The sequence below is a fragment of the Phalacrocorax aristotelis genome, chromosome 1 (genome assembly GCF_949628215.1).
Source record: "Phalacrocorax aristotelis chromosome 1, bGulAri2.1, whole genome shotgun sequence".
NCBI classification, from domain to species: domain Eukaryota; kingdom Metazoa; phylum Chordata; class Aves; order Suliformes; family Phalacrocoracidae; genus Phalacrocorax; species Phalacrocorax aristotelis.
In genome coordinates, this window is record NC_134276.1 from 46,423,166 (window position 1) to 46,445,945 (window position 22,780).

General features: G+C 40.6%; 2 protein-coding genes across 14 annotated transcripts in view; both read left to right on the forward strand.

Moving 5' to 3' along the window:
• UCHL3 (ubiquitin C-terminal hydrolase L3) overlaps window positions 1–9,463 on the forward strand; it is a 44,998-nt gene extending 35,535 nt beyond the window's left edge. Inside the window, exons 6-8 of the mRNA XM_075088598.1 lie at window positions 5,480–5,555; window positions 7,897–7,955; window positions 9,234–9,463. Of these exons, the coding sequence (XP_074944699.1) occupies window positions 5,480–5,555; window positions 7,897–7,955; window positions 9,234–9,317 (219 nt within the window). The 3' untranslated portion in view covers window positions 9,318–9,463. The remainder of the gene's footprint in view (window positions 1–5,479; window positions 5,556–7,896; window positions 7,956–9,233) is intronic.
• A 5,577-nt stretch (window positions 9,464–15,040) lies between these two features.
• Window positions 15,041–22,780, forward strand: part of LMO7 (LIM domain 7) — a 130,755-nt gene continuing 123,015 nt past the window's right edge. For all 13 annotated transcript variants that reach the window (XM_075088747.1, XM_075088619.1, XM_075088641.1 and 10 more), the window contains exon 1: window positions 15,041–15,239. In XM_075088747.1, coding sequence (XP_074944848.1) covers window positions 15,093–15,239 — 147 coding nt within the window. In that variant the 5' untranslated portion in view covers window positions 15,041–15,092. The remainder of the gene's footprint in view (window positions 15,240–22,780) is intronic.

The window sequence follows — 22,780 nt, forward strand, 5'->3', positions numbered from 1 at the left end:
GTAATGAATTCTTACTCTTCGAGCTCATAATTTCTCTTAGTTGAGCGTCTGTGCTTGCCTTAGGATCATTTTGCTGCCTTTTATGTGTCAAGCTAATCTCCTAATTATTTTTTCCTTCCTACACTTCTCAAGTTAGGAAGCTTGCTCATGTTCTTTCTCCCATTTATGTTCTGTGTCAGACTAAAGTTCCTGTTCTTCAAAAAAATCCAAGAAATACTTTCATAGAGCAGCAATGCTGAATAATCCCTCTTGCTTATGGATCTAAAGGGATATTTGTGTTTGTATAAACGTGTCTGTGTCCAGATAGTGTGGTCATTGATAGAGCTCATCTCTGAATTTCACCTTCTTGCTTGGCATTCTCCTGTTCAAAATCAGATGCTACTGTCCTTCAGTTTGGAATTGTGCCTCGCCTGACACTTGCATGTTCTAGCTGTGGTTGGGGACATAGAGTTAATAAGCTTGAGACAGCTTGTCTACCATGACAGCATGGTAGAAAAATACCGAAGGCAATGCTTAACAAAGAAACTTCTTGTCTGTTCTTGGGTCAGCACTCAAGACACTCCCTCAGCACCTTTCTTAAAGAAATTCTTTTTCATTATTCTGGACAAGGGATACCTTGATCTAAATTAGCTACGTATGTTCAACTGTGAGACTCCAGAGTATTTCAAATACTGTGAACTCTCTGCAGTATATTGAGCATGAATAGAGATGTCACTGTTCTGTGAGAATGAGCCAGAAATAATCTTGCTGCAATTTGTGATCATCATTCCAGTGGTCTTTGTTGTAATTGCAGTATTTTAACCAGAATTTAAATGCCCTTCACAGGCCTACACAGGACATTTGCCCAAGCATGTTCCATGCTTCAAAATAGAAATTACAGACCCCTAATCTACCTAATAGCAATTGCATAACTTTTTCCCCTTTACTTCAGAATTTGAATCCAAACCATACCTAATCTTCTGTTGTGTAAACTTCATTTTTGAATATGTTTTTCTTTGGCTTCTTGTAACTCCTTGTGAGTGAAATGGTGTAGTTAAACCCCTCAGGTTTTTTCTTCTCTTAGACTTCAGTTACTTTTTTCACGATCTTTCAATTGGATGCATCTTGAACTTCTTATTCCTCAAGGTTCTACAAAACTGTCTTTTCCGTATCGGTCTTTACCGCTGTTCTTCCAGAACCTGGCAGACTCTTGATGCCAATTTTTTGACTCAACAGAAGTGGTGTTTTTTTCTTTCCCGAGGCACTACCTGTAATGCAAAGAAAGCATTCTACTAAACTGCTTTGTGAGACTTCTTGCTTCATTCCATTCTCTCAAGAACGAGTGTAAGGAAATAATAAAAATAAAAGATTTCAGGCAACTTATTCCAACTAAATCAGTCATGTAAGATTGAACCTGTTTGTACAATGTGTTCTTTCATAAATAAATTTTAAGCAGGATGAGGTAAGGACTTGTCCATGTCCATGAGAGCAACACAAACTTCTTTTTTTCCTCCCGGTTGCGTGTTTGTCCCAGACAGGTAGTTTTGGGGGAAAGAAACCACTTGCACATCAAATTTGATGAACAGTTTTGTTCTAAGTTAGCAACATTTGAAGATTAAAAGATTTCAAATGCATGAAAACTGAATACTGACTTTTAGATTGAGATAATGGCCTAAATGCATTAGCAAGTTAAACTGTGTAGGTGGTGAAACATACTTTATTAGACCAGCTGATATGATTGGGCAAACGGTGATATAGGGGTGTACCAATGTGTTTCTGAAGCTTAGTGCAACACCAAGAAAGATGACTGTTGTAGCTCATGAGGAGAGGGCAGCATCCAGTGGTGAAAGGTAAAATCAAGGCATTTCTCAGTGCAACACGAGGGTGTAGGAAGGGTTACCATTTGTGCAGTAAAAACTTTGGGAGGTGCTATTTTAAAAAAATACTGATCGGAAATCTGCTAGTGAAGAATAGAAGAAGAAATGTAGCGGTGCTATTCTGATAACATGAACTAATGGGTATTGGCCTGAGAGATGTCAATTACAATTTACTTCTCACAGCAGTCAGCAATTGTTTATGATTCAATTTGAATGTCCAGGTTAGCAGAGAAGGCAGTCAAATCCTCTGAAAAATCAGGAGTCAATAATCTTAACAGCTTTTCAACCTAAATGATTCTGTCATTCTATCTAGGTGCTTTTAATGTGGTATCCAAGATTAGAGGGCACGACAGCCTTGGCTGTCACTTTTGTATATGAGACTGGGTATTCATGAAGAAAAGCTGTATTATCATCGAGCATTATCTCAATACCTTAAGAACAGCTGAGATTATGTTCTCAGAACCATCACTTTGAGTGCTAAACTTCTTGCATTTTTCTTCCTCAAATCAGTTCCAAGTCTACTGGTCATTATTTTCCAGGTTTTTTTTTTCTTTTGAAAAGATAAATTGGAAAAGTCATGTCCGCTAACCCATGCTACCAAAACTTATTTCTTATACTAAGGTTGAAACCATATCATAAGCTTCTGTAAGCAACCCAAGATACTGGTATTTCTTCTCTTTCTGTCTTTTCTGGATGGGAAAGAAACATACATTTTCTTTCACTGTGCTACAGATCTTTGGAACACAAAAGTCATCTCTGAAGATCACATTTCCTCTGCTTTCCATTCCTTTGAAATTTAAAATCATCTTCTTCAAGTGTTAGAATTTTTAGAGCTTCCCAGTGAAGCAGAAATTGGCCTGACTTAAGCTTTTTTTCATGTGTATGTCTGTGTGTGTGTGTGCATGCACACATACGCAATGAATGCCTTTTTGGTCCCTAAGGAGGGGTGGGGGAATTTTGGTTCAGATTCATCACACTGGGAAAGTTTAATCCAGTTACTTGTTTGCCTAAGTCAAACGCATCAGATCTTTATAATATAAAGTTTTAGGTCATCTTGACCATTCAAACCCCATTGTGTCTCTGTGCTTATGATTATGCAAATAATTGTCTGTGAAAAATGATTGAAAACCAATTTTTTTTAAGAAATGCAATAGATCTACTTGGTAGTGAATTTACTATACATAAGATGAAGAGAAATCATAAGGGAAGGAAACTGCATTAGAACATATGGTTGAAACTAGTAATGGCATGGCACTTTCTTTCTATGAGGCTGGGGAATTAAAAATTTCACATGGGTTGTGGCAATAGCACTTAATGGAAGCACGTTGTTTAGATTAGGCATGTACAAAAACTCAGCAGGATTCCATAGGACCATCAGTGCCTTCAAGTAGACTCTGTGAAAGGTTAATCATGCTTTGTTTGATGACTTCCCTATCCGTCTTCTAGCTGTATATAGGCTCAGCATTCCAAGCATGCCAAGTCTCCCGCTACAGAAAAGGTATTTATTAGAAGCTGGCAAAGAACACAACCCTCAAAATGGCCAAAGGGATAACTGTATTTTGTTCTAAATGTGATCAAAACCAAATCCTGAACATCTCAAAGTCCTCTGAAATAGTGATGCTTTGAGCTCTTCTAGTTAATGGCAATTTGAGCCCAGGTGGCATATCTTCAGATGCAAGCTTTTAAATGCTATGCCATTTCTTTCCTAAAGTGAGACTAACAGGCAGTAATAACACTGAAGTTCCTTAAGCCTAGATTTCCCAGTTGGTCGGTTTACTTGGTAAGTAAACAACCATGATGTCCTATCTCTACATGAGGATTAGGTGGCAATGTGGGATTTGGCAAGGACCCTTAGCTTTGCCTGCCTGCACGCTTTTGTAGCACCACAGTTTAAATGGCTCTAAGCTGTTTAGATGGCTCTAAACTGTTGGTTGATCAATGGGACCTTGTTGTTACTCCTTTTGGTTGTCAGCTACTGTCTTGTGCAGTTTTCATGAAGTTATAGAAGCCTGTGGTCTTTGGAAGTTTACAGCTGGGGCAGCCAAACTCTAGAGGCTGCTTGTTTTGCTTGGATTTTTTTTTCAAAGCCTCCTGTAAAGCAAAATTCTCAATGAAAAATCACTTATACCGTAGGGGAAAAAGACCCATTGGACTTCTGGTGGAAAGGTCCTCTTGCACCTTTGACAGCTGCCTCATCTTCAGCAGCAGGAATGCTCCTTCTCTATTCTAGGCCCTCTGAAAGAGATATGAAACAGGGTATCTCTGCCTTTCACACTTAAACTGGTCTTGGAGAGGAATCTCAAATGAGGGTGGGGGGAGGTTGTGGGGTTTTTTGTTTTGCTTTTCTTTTTCTCTCTTTAGTTTTTGAGCTTGCTACGTAGAATTTCTGTAAACTGTTGGCAGTTGCTCTGTAATGTGTTCTTTAGCATTCTTGATGTATAGAAGGGACTGATGGTGACTTCTTGTCCTTTGCTTTATTGTTCTGGTTGGTTGTAACACTTCTTCAATTTAGATCATCTTTTAAAATCTCTTTTCGTGACCATCAGGAAGAAGGAATCTTTTAACCCAGTCTTGAAAACGTGATGTGACTGTAAGGTTCTACAGCTCATTTTACACTCTAATCTGTTTCTGGCAAATACTTAGATTTTTGGGATGCTTCAAGAAATTCACATAAGACTAACAGTAACTACAAGATGGAAGAAAATTGCATGATATCTGTTTTCACAGAAGTCAGATTCTTGATAATTTAAGAACAACTAAGGTGCTTTTTCCCATTCTCTCAAACAGTATATCCTTAAATTGTGGACTGAGGCTCAGATGAGACTGGACAGAATGATGAGGAAATAAGACCATCAACTGCTATTGAACACAACAGTGGTGATGCACTTTTTGGCTTGCTGGCAGAGTACTATGCTATGCATGCCCTGTATTCTTCTGAAGAAGCTTTTGCTCGCTGTAGTTGACAACACAGAACTGGGATAGATAGATCTTTATTAACTGTAACCTGTTTTTTTATGCCATGTCACTTGATGCCGTCACTGCACTTCAGTCCTTCCTTGGTATGATGCCACTTAGAAATTTCAGTCTAGGCATCTCCGGTTTTTTTATTTCTTCCACACTTAAGATGTGTGTACGGTTTCTTTCGACTGCCTGTGAAGAGGGAGCAGGTTAAGTGTACTATATGTGGTTTACGAGATAAAAATTACTTTGACCAAGCAAATAATTTTAGTTTTAGGTTCAGAGTTCATCCCTGCATCACTTTGTTGTGGGAGATGAGTTAGTGAAGGAGTTGCTATTTATATGAATATCCATTTTTAATGTTAACATATTCGATCCGATACTACTTCTAATTCAGTAATGAAAAATAAAGCTTTTTTGTAGAGCTATAATTGGAAGTACTTCCAGATACTTTACTGAAAGGACTGATCTGTGCATTGCAGAAAGCTTTTATATATTCCAAAATGTTCTGCAGTGTGACTTCTGCCATTCTGTATAGATCCAGAATGTGCTTCTGACATTTCTCCTGGCTGGGTGTTTTGCATATTTTGATGGTATGTTCTCATAATCATACTGTGATAAGAGTTTTAGTGAACACAATTTTTTTGTTTTATTTTGTCTTGCAGGCACCAAGTATAGATGAAAAAGTAGATCTTCACTTTATTGCATTAGTTAATGTAGGTGGTCATCTCTATGAATTGGGTAAGAACACTTTTTTATCTGCTCTCTCCATTTGTTTGAAACAAATACAAGTAGTAATGTTGTTAACTATCAAAGTTTGAGAGAGATTACTTGATGGAATGTAGAGGTTAGGTTCTTCTTAACTGCATTGTAAGGTCTGGGGGGTTTTGTCAAACCACTGCAGCCTTCTTCCCATTGTTTTTTGTTTTTTGGCTTCTCCTTCCCTCAACTCCCTCCTATTAAGGTAAAATGATACAGAATACTAGACTGCCTCTAAAATTCCTTCATGAGATACAAGGACTGGAAGCAAGAAAGACTTGATGAACACTCAAAAGTTTCAGAGACGAAAATACTGTTATACTTATGTCCCTGAATTGCTTGTAGAATTAATAAATTAACTGTATGCCACTTTGGAAGTGTTAGCTATACTATTAAATAGCATGATATAGTTTAAACTGAAGTTATGTAGTCAGTATATTAGCAGATACCAATATTCTGCAACTCATTTGTTATAGGCTGGTAATATTTTTCTTCTACATTTTTGTGGTCACTAGACAGTTAACTGTAAAACAGTAGTCTCTGTTTTCTGAATTACAGCTATTTTTTCCCTCTTCAGATTGTGTAGCACCAAGTCCTGCTCAGATATTCTCTAATGACTCCAATCTTAAAGATGTTGCTGGGCAACTAGGTTTTGCTGTAGGCACTTCAGAAAACCAGCAAGTAGATCAGGATTTAAAAACTGCAAGTCACTGGTCTTTCCTAACGTAATTTTTGCAGTATTCTATGGTGAGAACATTTTCATCTTGTGAAGATCAACATGTAATTAAGCAATGCCCTTAACAGGTGACAACTAATCATAACTCAGGCCACAAGCAGTATATAAGAAGTGCTTATGTTAATATTAAGGTGATCTGAGGGGTATTATCAGTGGTAAGTAAAGAACTGTAGGCACACATTTCTATGCTTTTATGATTCTGTATGTCTGTCAGTGAAATAGATCAAATAGTGAGGCAACTGCTGTAGGATGCAATATAAATATTCTATGACTCTCGACTTCAAGGCATGATGGATGCCTCGCTCTTCTTTTAGTTTTGTGCTACATTTTCCATGTTACCTTTTCATTGTGCTTTAATTTGCTCTGCTTAAAAAGCACACTACAGACTATGATTACCATGTTTAGCTATTCTCCCGGAGTATGATGCAAGATAAAACCCACTTGAAATTTTTTTGCGTAAATTAAAAAAAAAAATTTTTTTTTAAAAAGGTTTAAATAAAAAAAGAGAGGATCCCACCATGTAGTGGAATGCCAATACTATTATTTCCTTTGTTCTTAAAATAACACCTCTCTGTAGCAGAAGAAGGCAAAAAATACGTAAAAGTAGGAAAATGGAAGAAGGTTTTTAAATTGATTCACTGGCTTCAGTCACTGTAGCCAGCATGTGGGCTTTGGCAGGCAGAAAATGCTAAGGAAGCACATAGATGTTAAATGCTTATGAAGTTTTTGCCATAGAAAACATGTTATTTATAGGCACATGAAATTTCTAACATCAAATCTATTTTTAGTTATAGAAAATGTAGTTTGGAAGTATCGTCAACTGCAATGGAATCTTTGGGGAGGGAAAAGTCTTTAAAATGGAGGACAGAGGCCAAAAGGGAATTTGGTCTATCAAATACTTAGGATATCCTGACATATGTTCTCATAGCTCTTTGCAAGTAACCTGAAATGTATGTCTATGTACGAAATAACTTTTAAAATGCTGAGAATGACAGCATTATTACATTGCAAATGGGAGAAAAAAAATTAACTATAGCAACCATTTTTAAGTATTACGTACTTTCACAGCATTTAAAGTATTTGGTTTGAATGCTTATTTATTTTAAAAGAGTGTAACACTTCAGTTATGCCAGACTCTTCAAACTGGTGGGTTTGGTATTCTGTTCTGTCGCAGAGTCCCTGATCACAGCTGTCAAAGACCAGACGTACAGCTGTCTGTCCGGGTGAATGCATTAAGTGTAGTTGAAATTGTTCTTCTTTACTTTAAAAACTGAAGCACTATACCAGCACTAAAACAATCACAACTTATGGCCTTGGAGTTTCAAATAAAATATTGAGAAGTATTTCACTGTTTTGATTGGACTTATGTTTTTTTAATAGACTCTATGTAATGATACCTGTTGAAGCAGTCAGCAGTGGAGGAGAGCTCAGGGAATAGCTAGCTGCATGTGCGACTCTCATGAATAAATGAAGTAGCATTTTTCTAAGTGAAGAGCAAAAGTCTGTTCAAATAGTTTTAACTGGAAAAATGAAGCTTTTCTAGTTTTTTTTAAATGTGTTATTCAATCCTGCTTTGTGTTCCAACAGATGGGCGCAAGCCATTTCCAATAAACCATGGGGAAACTAGCGACGATTCGTTTTTAGAGGTAGGAATAGAAAACCTTCTTAAATGGTGCTATACAAAAGTCTTGATATATTTCCACAAAATTTGTATAAATACTTTTATAAATATTTTTTATAAAAGGCTTACTATATTTGTGGTTGGATGAGGAACAGAGTGAGTGCGATGGTGAGACAAAATTTAGGTTTACTCACTTCTAAAACAGGTATTCCAGAACGCTCATGTTGTGACTCTGGATGACAGAGTATCTTAACATGATAACAAGAAATGTCAGAAGAGTTGACCATAACAGAAGATCAGAATGACTTCTGTTCTGTACTGAGATTTTCATATACCCCTGCTCCTTTCAAATTGTACATGACATGGAGTCATCAGAATGAAAACTTAGGATAATTTTTCATTCTCTTTCCTTTTGGTTTAGTCATAGTTTGAAAGATGCCATGCTAGACAGATGCTGATTTCCTTTCTGACACTTGCTAATAATAATTCTTTTCCAGTTCCACGGCTTCTTTTGGGCGCTTCTTTGCGTCAGGAGCTGTTTAGTTGAGAAATTAATTAGAAAGGAATACAGTGAACTGGGAGGATAAACTGTCATCCCCACAGAATGATGTGAAGTTAAAGCTGAGAGAAGGCAATGGATAGACCTGACTTTTATGGTATTCAGACTGGATTAGCTTTACAAAAGGAAGAAACCAGAGAAACTAAAAACCAACCAAACAAAACCTTTTCTAGTTGAGTAGCATAGTCTGTAAAGTTTGCATACAGTTTGTGCTTGTTTGGGCAGGGGGAGAAGTTGGATAAAGCTTCCTTTTTTCATATGTGGTTTTTTCCTGTTTTACTGATAACATGTGCTCTCCAGATTGCGCCCTAAAGCTAGATGAAGGAATTACTTACAATCTTTTGCTTACCCCACACAGCTTAGATTCATCTTGAGACAAAGGAAGAGTTTCTGAATACAGCAATACTAGTAAAGGCAAAAACTTCAGAGATGCATTTCTGAAGTCAGACAGGCAACACATCTGTTACACAAAGTAATACGTGGTCACAAAAATAATTGTTGCTAAGGTTCTGCATAAAACTTTTTGCTCTCCTGTGCTGCCCACATGAGCACTGTAAAAAATCTTGAATAGTGGTAACTCAGATCAGAAATACAGTTTAGATTTGTCACACTATATAGTAATGGAAATCCATTTTGAGCATAGTTTGTGTAAAGCATATCCATATTTCAGTTGTGTTTTTTTTTTAAGAAGTATGAATTATAGTGGGTTTTGTTTTGTTTTTTTGTTTCTTACTTTTCCCCTAGGATGCAATAGAAGTTTGCAAGAAATTCATGGAACGTGACCCAGAAGAATTAAGATTTAATGCAATTGCACTGTCTGCAGCTTAAAAGCCTTTTCCAGTGGGGCTAATCTATTGCAATGTATTGTAACAATAAAACCGTTGCCATATGTTAATAATACAAATTTTGATACTTCCCTAACGTGTTGATTAACTGTAGCATACGTGGAATAAACTTTGCATTTGTCATTGCTACATCTTGCTGCTTGTTCCTAAAGAAACCTTGGGCATTTATATACACGCATGCATTTTGTGCTGAACTTCTTTATGGTGGGTTTTCCCCCTTCCACCCCTGTAAAAGTTCTGGGAATTACTGTCTGTGGTATTTCATCCTAATAATGATGGGAGCAGGATTATCATTGGTATCATTCACTGAAAACGTTTTGAGTGGAGTATGTGGTATGTTAATGGGTAAAAACTTGAAATATGAGGCTATCTCCATCTTTTAATTATAATGATACAAGACTATTATAAGCACTTTTGCAGGTGACTCAAAAGACAAAGGCATTTTTTCAGTGCATCATTTATAAATAAATATATGGAAGAAAAAAGGCAGAAAAAGGACTGTTTCTCCTTACTGTTGGTGAGCACTAACATTTTAAAATTACCTTAATCTTTACATTTTGAATAAAACTTACTTTTGTTTCTCAAGCCCAATAATGTTAATAAATTGTCAAAAAGCTTTCATTAAACCAGTGTTCGCTATTTTTATATGTAGAAAAAAAATATGGATTTTTGCCCCAGAAAAGCCACACTAATAATTAATGCTAGTTGACCTACCATTTGGGTAGGACCGCGGAGGTGACGCACAGGCAAATACAGCAATGTGAAGTATCTCACCTAACTGAAATAAATGATAGAAAAGTAACGATTGCTGTAATGAAGTTTTGTGGAACAAGAACAGGAACAGACTATAGACTTTTAGACAGCCATGACGGTCATATACTTTTTTCTTTTCTCCCCCCTTTAGGAATATCTATTGTAAGTTTATCAGGTGGCATTACTGAATGCTACGTGATACCCTTCCCCTGTGCCATCCCTCCTACCCCACCCACTGGATCTTCAGGTACTGTTGACCAATTTCTACACTTGAATTAGTAAATTAGTAAGAACTTGGTTGATTTGGTTTTGGTGGTTTTTTAGTGTTTTGTTTTTTCCACTAAGCAATCTTATGCTTTAGGATTCATGTGAAGGTTGATTTTGGTTAATGTACATGTTTTTGACATTCCAGAAAAATATTCTTTATTTGTGATCTTCGAAGTTAAATAATTCAGATTTTATTCTAGGCAGGACTGCTGCCGAAGGAAACTGAACCCTCTGTGTCCCAGGGCTTGCTTTCATTCTCTATCAATTGTCATTGCAGGAAAAAGAAATGGGGTTATGCCAGACGCAATCTGGTAGTTTTCCTTCTTTATAGAAAAGAAATAGGCCCAGGAGTCTGTCTTATCACTTAAGAACATCTTTTGCACTCTAAAGAAAAAGTCAGAGTGTCTGTTTAAAACATGTCACCTGGAGAGTCCACTAACAACAAGAGCGTGTTTCCTGTAAGTGAGCTGGTTGGAAAAGTGAGGGGGGAAAAACGACGCTAATGAGCTGCTATTTTTGAGCACTTTTTCACCCCAATAAAATGCAGTTATTGTTAAGACTTGCTTGATGCTGCCATGCTCATTAGTAAAGCCCTGAAACTTCTTTTAAATAAAAATCAAAGGCTATAGTAACCAAAGCAGCTTCATTGCCTTCTTGCTAAGATCAGAAAAATCAAATAAAAGTTGTCACAATTGAATTGGGATATTGCATATTTTATGCTAAAGGTGACTCGGAGGATTACATTTAAAGTAAGCCGCATTTAATATAGATAAGGTTCTTTTAGGGTAGGGAGGAGCATGAGGAAAGAGAGGAAGTGCAGTTCAAAGCTGTTAAACTGGCTACATCAGTTGGCTGATTTGGGAAAATACACCATATAGGCTTTTCAATGTTCCAAAGATTTCAGTGGGTTTAGGTCATAAATGGAGGAGCTATGTTTTTGTGCAATTATTTATTGCAAAATCACTTCAGAACTGGAGCTGCAACTGAGTATGAGGACTGATTAAGTGAATTCATGACAAAGGAAATCAAGGCTGGAATAGTAAACTTGGGGTGGGATTTTTCACGGTCAAACTGGAAAAATAAATCTTGAATCTTAAGTAAAAACTTACCGATAAGACTTCTTAGTGTTTTGGCAATATAATAGTTTTGCTCAGCGGTTTTTACGTAGTTTTCAAATTGGTTGTTCTGCAGGGTAAGATTTCCTTCTATTTTGTTTTACTTTCAGTGTTCATTCATAGTTTATTAATATATAAGATAGTACTTTTTAGTGAGCATTGCTTTTGGAAAGGTTCTCAAAAGTTTGAGATGGCAAAGGAAGAGCAACACACCAGTTCTTATGCTGAACTGTATCTGCTCACTGCATGGTCCCTTGCTAGATGGAAATTCTGAAAGACTGCACTGCAGAAACACTATCTCGCCTGACATGTACGGTGTTACGGCCTTCCAGCGCCTGTAAGACCACGCTTTGGCACAGGCATCACTGACCATCTTGAGGAGCAACAGGAAGGGATCAACAAGATGCTGGAATATCTTTGGCATTGCCAGAACCCGTACAACTTGGATCCAAGGAGTGAGGTACAAACACCTGGCTGACTTGCATAGTCCAGCAAGGTCCTGACCAGGGACTGATGAGCCCTGCAGGGCCACAGGGTGCTTCTGGCTCTGCGTTGCCTTATCTGTACAATCTCTGCTTATTAGCTCAAGCTCCGTGGGAAAATAACGCTGTATTTCCAAACTCATGCAGCCCTGCCAGAGCCTCGCCACCTTTGTGTGGAGCATGGTTTGGCCAAAGGCACGAGGCGCTAGTGACTGCCAGGAAATTCCTCTTCAGCTCCCGCAGTCTGGGCCGGCCTGACGTATCATCTTATGGAAATGGTGCACGTAGGAGTGAAGCAATGATGCATGTTCAGCACTTGTATTAATTTTAGCTGAGTGGAGCTGGTCTGCTATTAAGCACTCAGGATTGTTCAAGCTCTTTTAAGTATATTGGTGTAAGTTTTCCCATGTTATTACAAGCATTTTATTGAGAAACTCTAAGAATTTAATAACCAGTACAATGCCCTTTCCTTTCAGTAATGGCTGCGTGATTCACGTAAGGGAAGAAGGAGAAAGAATAGTTTTCTGTCACCGAAATATAAGTTTTAGAAAATAAACGCACCTAACAGCCCACATGTAAAATATAAATACAGTCTTTCCTTAACAGAAGAAGCCTACCTTGGCAGAAAATATTATTATATCCAATATTTGTAGAACTCTCTATGAAAAGATATGACATAAACTGCTGCTTGACTTATCCCCGGCAGCACACACAGTTGCTGAGTAGAACAATATTATGTTTGCTACTTTTGACACCGACAACTAGCAGTCATATCTGGTATATCTAGTCTTCTGATCCAGGAGTCTGGTGACTTGCCTCGTTAGCACAAAGGAATATTAAATTATTTTGGTTGTTTGGGCTTTCATAGATAATTTATCTGTGACAGTTGATTTTAAAGTTCACTTTGAGGAATAAATTTGCATGTTGGAACTTTTATAACTCAGTAAATAATATTGACTTGAAAACTGCTGTAGTCTGTGCAGTTTCCGAATTTAATCAAATTACTTGATTACTTGACTGACTTGAATTATTAAACATGTGATTCGCAAGAAAAGTGATTTGATTCGCCTTTAAGTGAAATAAACCAGCCAGAAATAAGCGAGAACTTGGAAACTGTTTTTTAAACATGACCTTTTTTGAAACCTGTTTCCTAGAATTTTATTCTCAAAAAAAAAACCAAACTAAAATTTTAGAGTGTTCATAGTTACTTCCTCCTACTTAGGGACAAGCATCATATTTTTATACGGAGTGAAAAGGCAGACCTTAAAAATCTGGGAAAGGCTGCAATAGTTCTCCAGAAAACTGTTTAGTAATGACAGCTAACGCAAACTGATGGCAGCCAGCAGCAGCACATACACACTTTACGTACACTTTCTTTCAGCCTTCGTAGTCATGAAATGTTAAATAGTGGGATGAGAGGGTTATTTTCTGATGCTCAGGCTTCCCACTCATGAAAGGAGGCAGATTCTTCGTTTGTATTTAGTCTTGTGGCTGATCTGGCTTGGAGCTGGGAAAAGGAGTAGGAAAAAATTTCAAAATTACAGCTTTGATTATTGTTTTGTTCATCACTGGTGCTAGACCATAGACGTCTCAAATCATACCACTGTGAGGAGCTAACTACATGATTCTATGCATTCGTAACTTTAATAAATGGCAAATGTCTCCTGTGGAACTTATTTCAGCCAAAGTCACTGAGTTTTCCTTCCTGTGTGTACCACCAGTAATTTCCGTGTAATGCAGAAACAGCTTCTTGGTATGCTGAATTGATCTCCTAAGATCTTCTTTCCTATTTTAAAAGAAGGTTGTTTACAGAGCAGAAATAAGATGTGCTCCCAAGGAAAGAGCTTAGGAGAAGCTAATTTCTGTGCAGTACAAATTTTTAGTTACCTTTCTCTCAATAATCCTTAAAAAAAAAATTACATGATCTGTAGAAGCAGAAGATGCGTGCAGTAACTCAGCTTTGCTTAGAGAGAAGATACGGGAAGAAAAACATTATTAGAAGTAGAAAAAGAGCATCTTAAATATAATGTTAAAATTAAATCAAGTACTATTTTTTAAAAAAAAAAAAAAAAAAGGCAACGACTTATGCTACGCATGAACTTTCCAGAAAATGCTTTTTTCCTGATCTTTCATTAACTTAGCCGATGCCCACTGCTATACTTAAGAGCTTTGTATGTCCAGCCACGGCACCTGCTCCCCGCCGGCTCTAGCTCGAGTCCCTCGGTCAGGGCGGGAGAAGCTTCGCCGTGGCCCAGCAGGACACCACAGGGCCCGGAGCCCCGCGCACCCTCCACCCAGGCTCCAGGAGGGGTCGAGCTGACATCGGCCTTCCTAGGACAGGGCTTTACCGCTGACCCTGAGCGCAGGATAACGCGGGGAGCGAACTCACGAAGAACCTGTCGCGGTGTATGGGGGCAGCGGGGCGAGTGAAAGAAAGCGTTGGGTGCTGGCGGGGGTGCTGCGGGCAGAACCAGCGTTGCTGCCGGCGGCCTTCAGGGCAGGCGGGGAGCCCAGGGGCCGAGCGGCGCAGCTCAGCTCTGGCCCCGGCAGCCCCGCCTCGGCCAGTTTGCGTGAAAAGCGTTCAAAACAAAGCGCGGACCTCGCGTCTCCCAGAACAGTGGGAAGGGCTCCCAACTCCGTCCCCAGACGGGACAGCGCTGCGGAGTCGTTCCCCCTCCCGCCCCCGGATCACGGCGCTGCCGATGGCTGCTAGGGAAGACGCGCTAGTGAGGGGGTGAGGGAGGCGGCCGGAGCCCGGGCTCCCGCTGCCCGGCCGGGGGGAGGCGGCGGCCCGCGGGGCCGTCCCGGGACGGCAGGTGGCGGGGGCCGGGGCGGAGGTGGCCGGCCCTGAAAGGTGCGATTGTCCCCAGCTATTCCTGGTATGCGCCGGGGCGGGAGCCGCCGGGCGGGAGGGCGAGGGGCGCCGCGGCCCGGGGGGATGGAGCCGCCACCGCGGGGGGGGGGGGTGCGGCTCCTCCCGGCCAGCCTCCCCGGGGGGCCGCGGAGCTGCTTTACCGCCGGCGGCTCCCTTCACATTCTTGCGGTCGCTGAGCGCCGGCGAGCTCCCGGGAGGGGGAGCTCCGCGGGGAGGAGGCGCAGGGGGAGGAGACGGCGCGGGGAGCCTTAAAAGGCGGCAGCTGCATGAGGGCGGTTGCTCCCCGCGCCCCCAGCCCGCCGGAGGACCCGCTGCCGCCGCCTCACTCGCTCCGCCGGCCGGCCATGGAGGGCAGAGAGGAGGTGGAGTGCGACTGCCAGGCGGCGTTCGCCGAGGCTCGGCGGTGGGTAGAGGTGAGGCGTCTCTCGCTCTGTTCCCGCGTCACCCCAAAGCCGCGCTTCCCCCACGCGAGTCCGGGGCTTCCCTGCACCCCCCGGTACGGCCCGGGGTGTCTGGGGGTGGGGGTGGTGGAGGGGCTTCCCCGTGGGGCTCCCCCCGGTCTCGGGCAGGAGCGCCAGGGACGCGGCTCCCAAACTTTGCTTCTTTGTCAGCAGCTGCGGGCTGGTATTTTTAGAAGGTACCCTGGGAGCTTGTAGAGATCTGTCTTTGCAGCATCGCCAACGCCCCCCTCCCCAAAAATCCTAATTAAAGGCTCGTCGTGCTACCCTCCTGTCATTAGGGCTTATAATTTCTCACCGTCTGGTAAATTGCTTCTCCAGCGCTTGCTCTGAGATGGCCCGAATTAAAGGCGCTCCTCTTCTTCCTGCCTCAGAAGAGTAGAGGACAGAGAGTAACCTGAAATTACAGTCATTTTCTTCCCTCCTATTTTTAAACATGAGTGCCTGAGCGCTTGACGTAAATATCTGCGTCTCTGCATCGTTGCACAAAATCCTGCTGGCCCGGTGCCGCGTTCACGCGCGGGGAAAGAGGTTCCTCGCAGGGGTACCTGTGGCTGGCGGCGGGGAAGGTGTTCTGAGAAACGTTAGAAATGTTGAGCAGCCTCACTTATAGCCATTGGGTGTGTTTGAAGAGGAGCTTTAGCGGGCTGGTATTTTGAGAGCTAAAAATACTTATTTCTTTACACCCATTCACTCGAGGTGAACCTTAGTTTGTCATAAATGCTATCCTAGTACCTTTCAAAAGAGTAAATATTCAAAGAAGGGTGTTTGTTACTTTTTGGCCCCAACCTCGCAAGCTTGTCAAGACCCAAGCCCAGGCTTCTTTGTTTCCTCTGTAAAATGATGACATCTAGCACTTAAAACCTGTTGAGAATTTTGAACCGAGAGCATCGTAGGCGAGGGTATCACAAGTGACTTCCACAAATGTCAAGTCTCAAAGTGCCGCCTGCAAATGCCAGTAATTAAAGCAGTCCTGGCTTCCCCAAGTGTCAGTTCTGTAGGAGCTAGCTGTGAGTTGAGGTAATTAAAACATTCCTCTCTTGCATATATATTTCTAGCGTTGCTTTCTTTAAATTGCCAAAGCCTACTTTAAATAGTTTTGTTAAGGTGATGTAGATTCATCATTGAAAATCCTATTTTAAGGGTTTGAGGATTTGTTTTAATTATTATTGATTTTCATTTGGTGCTGGCTGGTGGTACCATTCCTACAAAAGGCTCCCTCTTTGCCTGCCAGTAGCGCATGGGAGCGCTAGCAAAGTGATGTAAGTATAAAGTGTGTGCTGTTTCTGCAGTGGAAAACGAGTAGGGTCAGCTTCCCCCCTTCCCCATCTAACTTGTGTGGCTGTACTTTGTTTCTGGTATGTGAAAGCTGTTCTCATTTTAAAGTAACTTCTAAACTTACCCCTTGGAGAAACGTTTTATTGTAAATCGAGTAACTTAAAAACCTGAAGGTATTGATAAACAGGATGTTAAGAATTCCATAATGTTGAAGGGAAATGTAAATATTTATTTCCCAATGAAATGAGGTTTGTGTTTCAGAGAGTCCATAGTGTTTCTCTAATCTTTGAATCCAGATGGATTAAAAAGCCAAGACCAACAGCTTCCGCTGTTGTATGAGAAGAGTAAAGATATTTTTAGATCAACGAAATGCATCCCAAGATTTTGTGAGTCTTGGTGAAATGCAGTGATGTTTACATGACTGGGAGTGAACCTTAGTGAGTCCTAGTGGTTAAACAGTTAATTTTAAAGATGAGGCAGATTTCCAAATATTTATGAACTTGAATTTTTTACGTTTTGATAAGGTTTTGTATTCCAGCTTCCCCCTAACATTAGAGGAAGATGAAAGCATACAAACACTAGCTACTACATATTTAACAGAACAAGCAAAAATCTCTTCGTAAACTGTTACTATTTCCCTTTGCTAATGAAATCTGTGTTAACATATTTCTGTATTTCAATACAGAGCTTTTTGGACTCTGAGATTTAAAAAAAAACCTCAGAAGACCTAAGCTCAAACCTTGAAGCTGATGGCTTTTTGTAACAGGAATGGGCAGCTGTATCTGTCAGATATTGGAGGGGGGGGAAACACCCCAAAACATCAAAACTTTTTTATCCTATCTGTTCTTGAAGCTTTTGGTGAGAGGAAATTGTGTCCTGGTCAGGTCCCTCTTCTGCCTGTTCCCAACTGGAGCCTCTATGTTGTACAGCAGCCACTGGCTGGTGGGAGCTCAAACATTTGATCCTAGTTCTTACGCTGTAAAAATAATAAAAAAAAGAAACCCCAAAAAACAGAACAACTTGATTAAGGGTGATAACAACAAAAAATTGCATCTGATATGTGGGGTTTGTTAATGAAAGACTTTGTTCTTTAATTCAGATTCATGTCGAGGCATAGTTTATGATAATCCAGACACGGCAAGTCTGTACCATAGTCTTTACAGTACAAAGACCTTTTCAGGTATAGTCCCCAACCTCTTGTGTGTTGTGTGCTGTGGTGAACTGGGAGGGGGGATAATGTTGCTTGTCCTGATATCGGTTGCTCTAGCTGGAGGCAGTCACTCTGCGAGAGCTGGCTGCCAAGGGCATTTACTTTTTTGGGAGAAAGAGTAGTCATTTTCTGTGCAAAACTCAAGCACTTCTCAGGTGTCCTATATCCAGAACCCAGCAGCGCTTAGTGGTATTGAGTTCTTGCATCTGGGACTTTTTTTGAGTCTTCTGAACTTTGCCTGTAACAACATGGTGCTGGTCAAACTCACATGCAGCTCAGCCTTTACTTAGCACCTCAGCTGGGCAGATGGTGTGTGCTGAGACCAGAATAAAACACTAAAACAACACAACTTCGAAATAGTTTCTCTAAGGTAGAGCTGTGTTTGCCAAAGCTAGAAATAGCTGGGTTAAAATTATTTTACTGCGTTCTGTTCCATATTATAACTTAAGCAAGCCAAAAGCTGTTCCTCCAAACCAAAGCATTCTTCCCCCAGCTATTAAATATCCCAGACTGCCGAGTCTGTTTTCCTGCCTCAAGATGTGGGAGGGCAGCCTGCCTCTTCCTCTCTGCAGTCCACCGTGAAGTTCATCCTTGTGAACAAAGGGGAGACACGGTCCTGCTGTCCCAGAACACCCTTTACCATTTTAGGGGTGATGCCCCTCTAAGAGTTCAAGTGGAAAGAACAGTGTGTGCTGTTTTCTTGTAAAACCTCTCAGCTTTTGATTCCTGTTCTGTGCCTTAAATGAACCCTAGTCCTCAGGTAAACGTCTGGGGTTTGAAATTGTTTGCTAAAGCAACTTGAAACCTGACCCACAAAGTCTGTAAATCTTTAGTTAGAGTGCCCTGAGGCAAATAATGCTTGAATTTTTTTTTTGTTTTTGTTCCCTGAAGTAGTCAAATATACAGAATCCACCTGAGGGAGGGTGGGCAGTGAGCGTGTTCCTGAATGAGTTGTTGGAGGAAAGCAGCAGAGTTGTAGGAAAGCACGTGGAGCAACCTTCATAAGTCCACTGAAGTGAAAAATAGGTGTTGGGCCAAGTAACTCTTTAATATCAGAAGCTACTACGAGGCCTCTCTGGAGTTGAACTTCTAATAACCGTTGAAGTCAGATGTTCTGGGAGCTACTGATTTCATCTGATATCGTCAAGAGCATCAGTCTCAGGGTCACAAGCAGGACCCAGTAGTCGTGGGACTGTTCCTCATGCAGGGACACTGCAGCGGAGCAGAAGTCCTTTCTAGTGCTAACACTGCCCAGTGTTGATGGAGAGAGGTATTTCACCGTTAGGATTTCTGTAGCAAGATAAGGGTGTTTCGTAGTTTTCAATAGACAGCATTAGAGGAAGAGAGCCCAACATGTCTGGATGGCAGGTGAAGGCGGCCCTGCTGCTCCTACCTGGCATGGCCATTAAATAGGTAGTGAAATAGCCTAATTTATCTGAATGCTGTTCTGTGTGCTAAGAACGTCATTTATTATTGCATTACAGTGTGCTTTTCAGAGTCCAAAACTATCTTCCATTGTGATTTAAGAGTATCTGTTACATTTTGGATGTTGGAAAATTATTTGGAGGCTTTTGGTTTTGTCTCTTTCAGGAAAAAAACGTGTGTGTATACATGCAGGCACACACACGCTTTTTAGAATATTAAAAAAGCAGATTTGCAGAGTAGCTTGGTAGAAATAGTCACCTTGAGGATAAAGCTTGAGAGCCAGGACTACTTTCTGAAATCTTTTGGTTTGGACCAACAGTACAGCAATCAAATCCAGTGAATGGTCTCTGACATGTGGTCACCAAATGTTTCTATTTGTTGAAACTATTTGAAATCTGCGTTTCTACTGTATATTTTTTATGGCTTCTGCAAATGCAGCAAGAGATCTAGCAGTGATGTTTTCCCTGTATTTGCATAGACATCTTACCTCAGCGATTATTTTGTTTTGTTTTTCCCCCAAGCGTGAATCTAACGCATACAGTCTGGTATGGCAGATGGGAGGAATAACTGTAGAGATGGAACACTCATTTTACAGTTCAAATCCTCTTCTCATAGGTACCTTTATTTCAGTTGAACTAATCATTATGAAAAGGTTTTTCTCAGTTCTGGGTAAGGTATTCTCGGATAGTGTGTAGAGAGCCAGTTGATGTCCTAGATGGTGTCAGAATGAAAAATGTGTGAATGAAAAGGCAAAGTCTATATATTGTGTTGCCTAAAACATGTCTAATACAAAGTAATTCTGTCAAGTCATAAAACCTGGGTGGGCTGGTTTCTGGAGAACTTCTTACAGCACTGCTGCCAAAGCCCTGGCTCATGTCTACATAAGGGATGTATTTAACCCGCCTTTAGGTGGATGCATCAATATTTCATTATTGTTTATAGATTCTTGGCAGTGAGCCTTGCATGGAGTAAACCTAAGTGTATCCAATTAATATATAAATATGAATTGATACATAGATATGCATGCTGTTAAGTAAATACTGTGGGAATGTAAGTCCTAGAAGTAACGTTCTCCACTGGCTGCAGACTAAGAAAGTGCTGTGGCAAAATATCATATAACAGGGCTAGCAATAATATTTGAGGGAGAGGGTGACAGTAATAATTGTTTTAGCTGGCTGAATGGTATTTTGTCTCTTACCTTGTCCCCTTCCTGATGGACCTCAGGAAAGGTATCTGTGGTGTGTTTGGTGATGTGTTTGAGAGAAAAATGGGACTGATTTTTGCTTGAGAGTAAAATCTATTTCCTGGTTTCTGCAAGGTGGGTTTATATGTTTTCAAATTTATATTTGGATTTCTCAGAGATGTTCGAAGTCTGTCCTCATGCAGTCCTGTGTGATGGGCATGCATAGCTTTGAGCTGAGTTCACAGTGTAGTTTCCTTTGTGGATGGTTTCTCTTTGTAGTTGTGAGTGTTGTTTTAAAATTTTGCATGAAAGCCACATCTGCAGACACTTTAAGAGGAAGAATTAACTTAACTATAGAGATGGGTGTCTTCTATACTGGGGAAATGGATTGCAGCTTAAGGGGATCTACAGGCAATTCTGACTGGATTTTTTTAAATTCTGTATTTTGTGGTTACCAACTACAGTTAGTCATGGTGTTACTTCTGTTTTCCTCCGGTCTTTTTGTATGTTTTTTGAACTGTGATCTGATACTCTCTTCTGTTTTGTGAGGTCATGTATGTTTTTTCCTCCCATAGCCTGGGGAGGAGGTGAGATGATGATTTCTATGTTCATCATATTTCCCCCACCCCCCATGACTATGGACTCCTTTTTAGCACCTTTTTCTTTGTGAAATACTTTTTTTTTTTTTGGTCCAAATTTAAGTTTTTAATGAGCATTTGGGTGTATTACATTAGATGATGACCTTGCTGAGCTTTGGAAAACACTTGGGTTTTATTGTGTTGTAAGAACCAGATATATTCCAGCTGTTTCTTGTACCTACCACTCCTCCTCTTCAGATTTCCTTTATCCACTCAGGTTTTTTTGTTGTTTTAAAAAAAGTTCTTTAAAACCCCTCAACCTTTTCTGCTTAATGAGACTAACATAACTTGTAACTATAATAATTAAAATGGGCTTTCCAATTTCAGCAAATTAATGAAAAACAGCATGTGCTCTCAGACCCAGTGTACTAGAAATGTTTCTGCTGGTCTAAGGTGTGCTTGACACACCTAACATTATTATCCAAATTACCTTAGGAGGAGTGTTTTGGTTTTGCTGTTTTTCACGTATCTGAATACTGTCAATCCAAGTAAAAACTAGCTTTAAAGGAACATGGTGAATAAGCTACTTTAAAATAGGTTCTTTGGTTCCTCATGCTGTGAGCTTCTGCAAACTGTTGCAAATTTAACGTTCATGAATAGTGCTAAATTTCTACTTTTCCAATGAAAAGAAAGATGTCTGGATCTGCCTTACAGTGTGCTAGCTTCCAGTTAGATATTTAGCTGTAAAATTTTCATTTGTGTTACACTGAATAGAGAAACTTAATTTCAACAGTGTTTTGCATTTCTGGTACAAAACATCTGAGATTATCTTAGAAGGGCGTGAGGATTATAAGACTTGCTTTATTTTTTTGCCAGTGCTGTGTGTGTTGGCACATTTCTTCTGCACCAGCTCGTGAAAGTCTTAACTTTTGTTTCTGGATGTGGTTCAGCTTTTAGTCATTACTATTAGAAACTTGATACACTAACTTTGGGAAATAGTTATTACTACGTTGGCCAAAAAAAGGCAAAATTGTTGTCATGTAACACAGCTTTAAAGGAATATCTGGGTTGGGATCAATTCAACTAGCACAGACAGTGAAAACACTAGGTGTTGGGCCAAGCTGTCCTCCTAGGGTAAGCTCCACAACTATGTGGTTTAGTGTTAGTGCTGGGCCGTTACCACAGTAAGGTATCATTGAAACACCTGTGCTTGACATGTCTTTCTCCTGCCTTTTTTGTGGTGGCAGTGGTGTTTGTCAGACCCTCCAGTTATTTGGCTCAGGGAGTTCATCTGATGATGAAAAATCAGCCTATTTTGTGGTATTCGGTACTCACTTGGCTCCTGGGAGGCGGGACAGGCACCAGTGCTCATGCCAGGGACAAGGTGGTGATGGCGGAGTTGGCCTTTTGGTAGCAGCTTGCCGTTGGGTTGCTGCTGAGCTAGTGGGATGAAGATAGGCAGACACCTGAATTTAGACGCCTCTTTCCCTGGAGGCCTCTCAAGTCACCTGCTCATTGCCCAGCTCTCTTCCTTGTACGACTCAGGAGCTGTTCGCTAGGTGCCCGGGGTTGAGGTGTAAGCTAGACACCTGAATTCGGGAGGCTGGCTTCCAGCCATAAATAACTTCTTCAGGATGAATTTCATAAGGCTTTATAAATACAGTTGGAGCTGTTTTAAATAGAAACTCTGCCAGGAGCGTCTGGGCCAAAGCATTTGATAGTATATGATACGCTTATACACAGGCTTCCGCTATGGCAGAAGCGGCCTTTCCATCCTGCTGGAGTTTCATTGGTTGGGAGATGGTCCTTCAGAGGTGTTGGG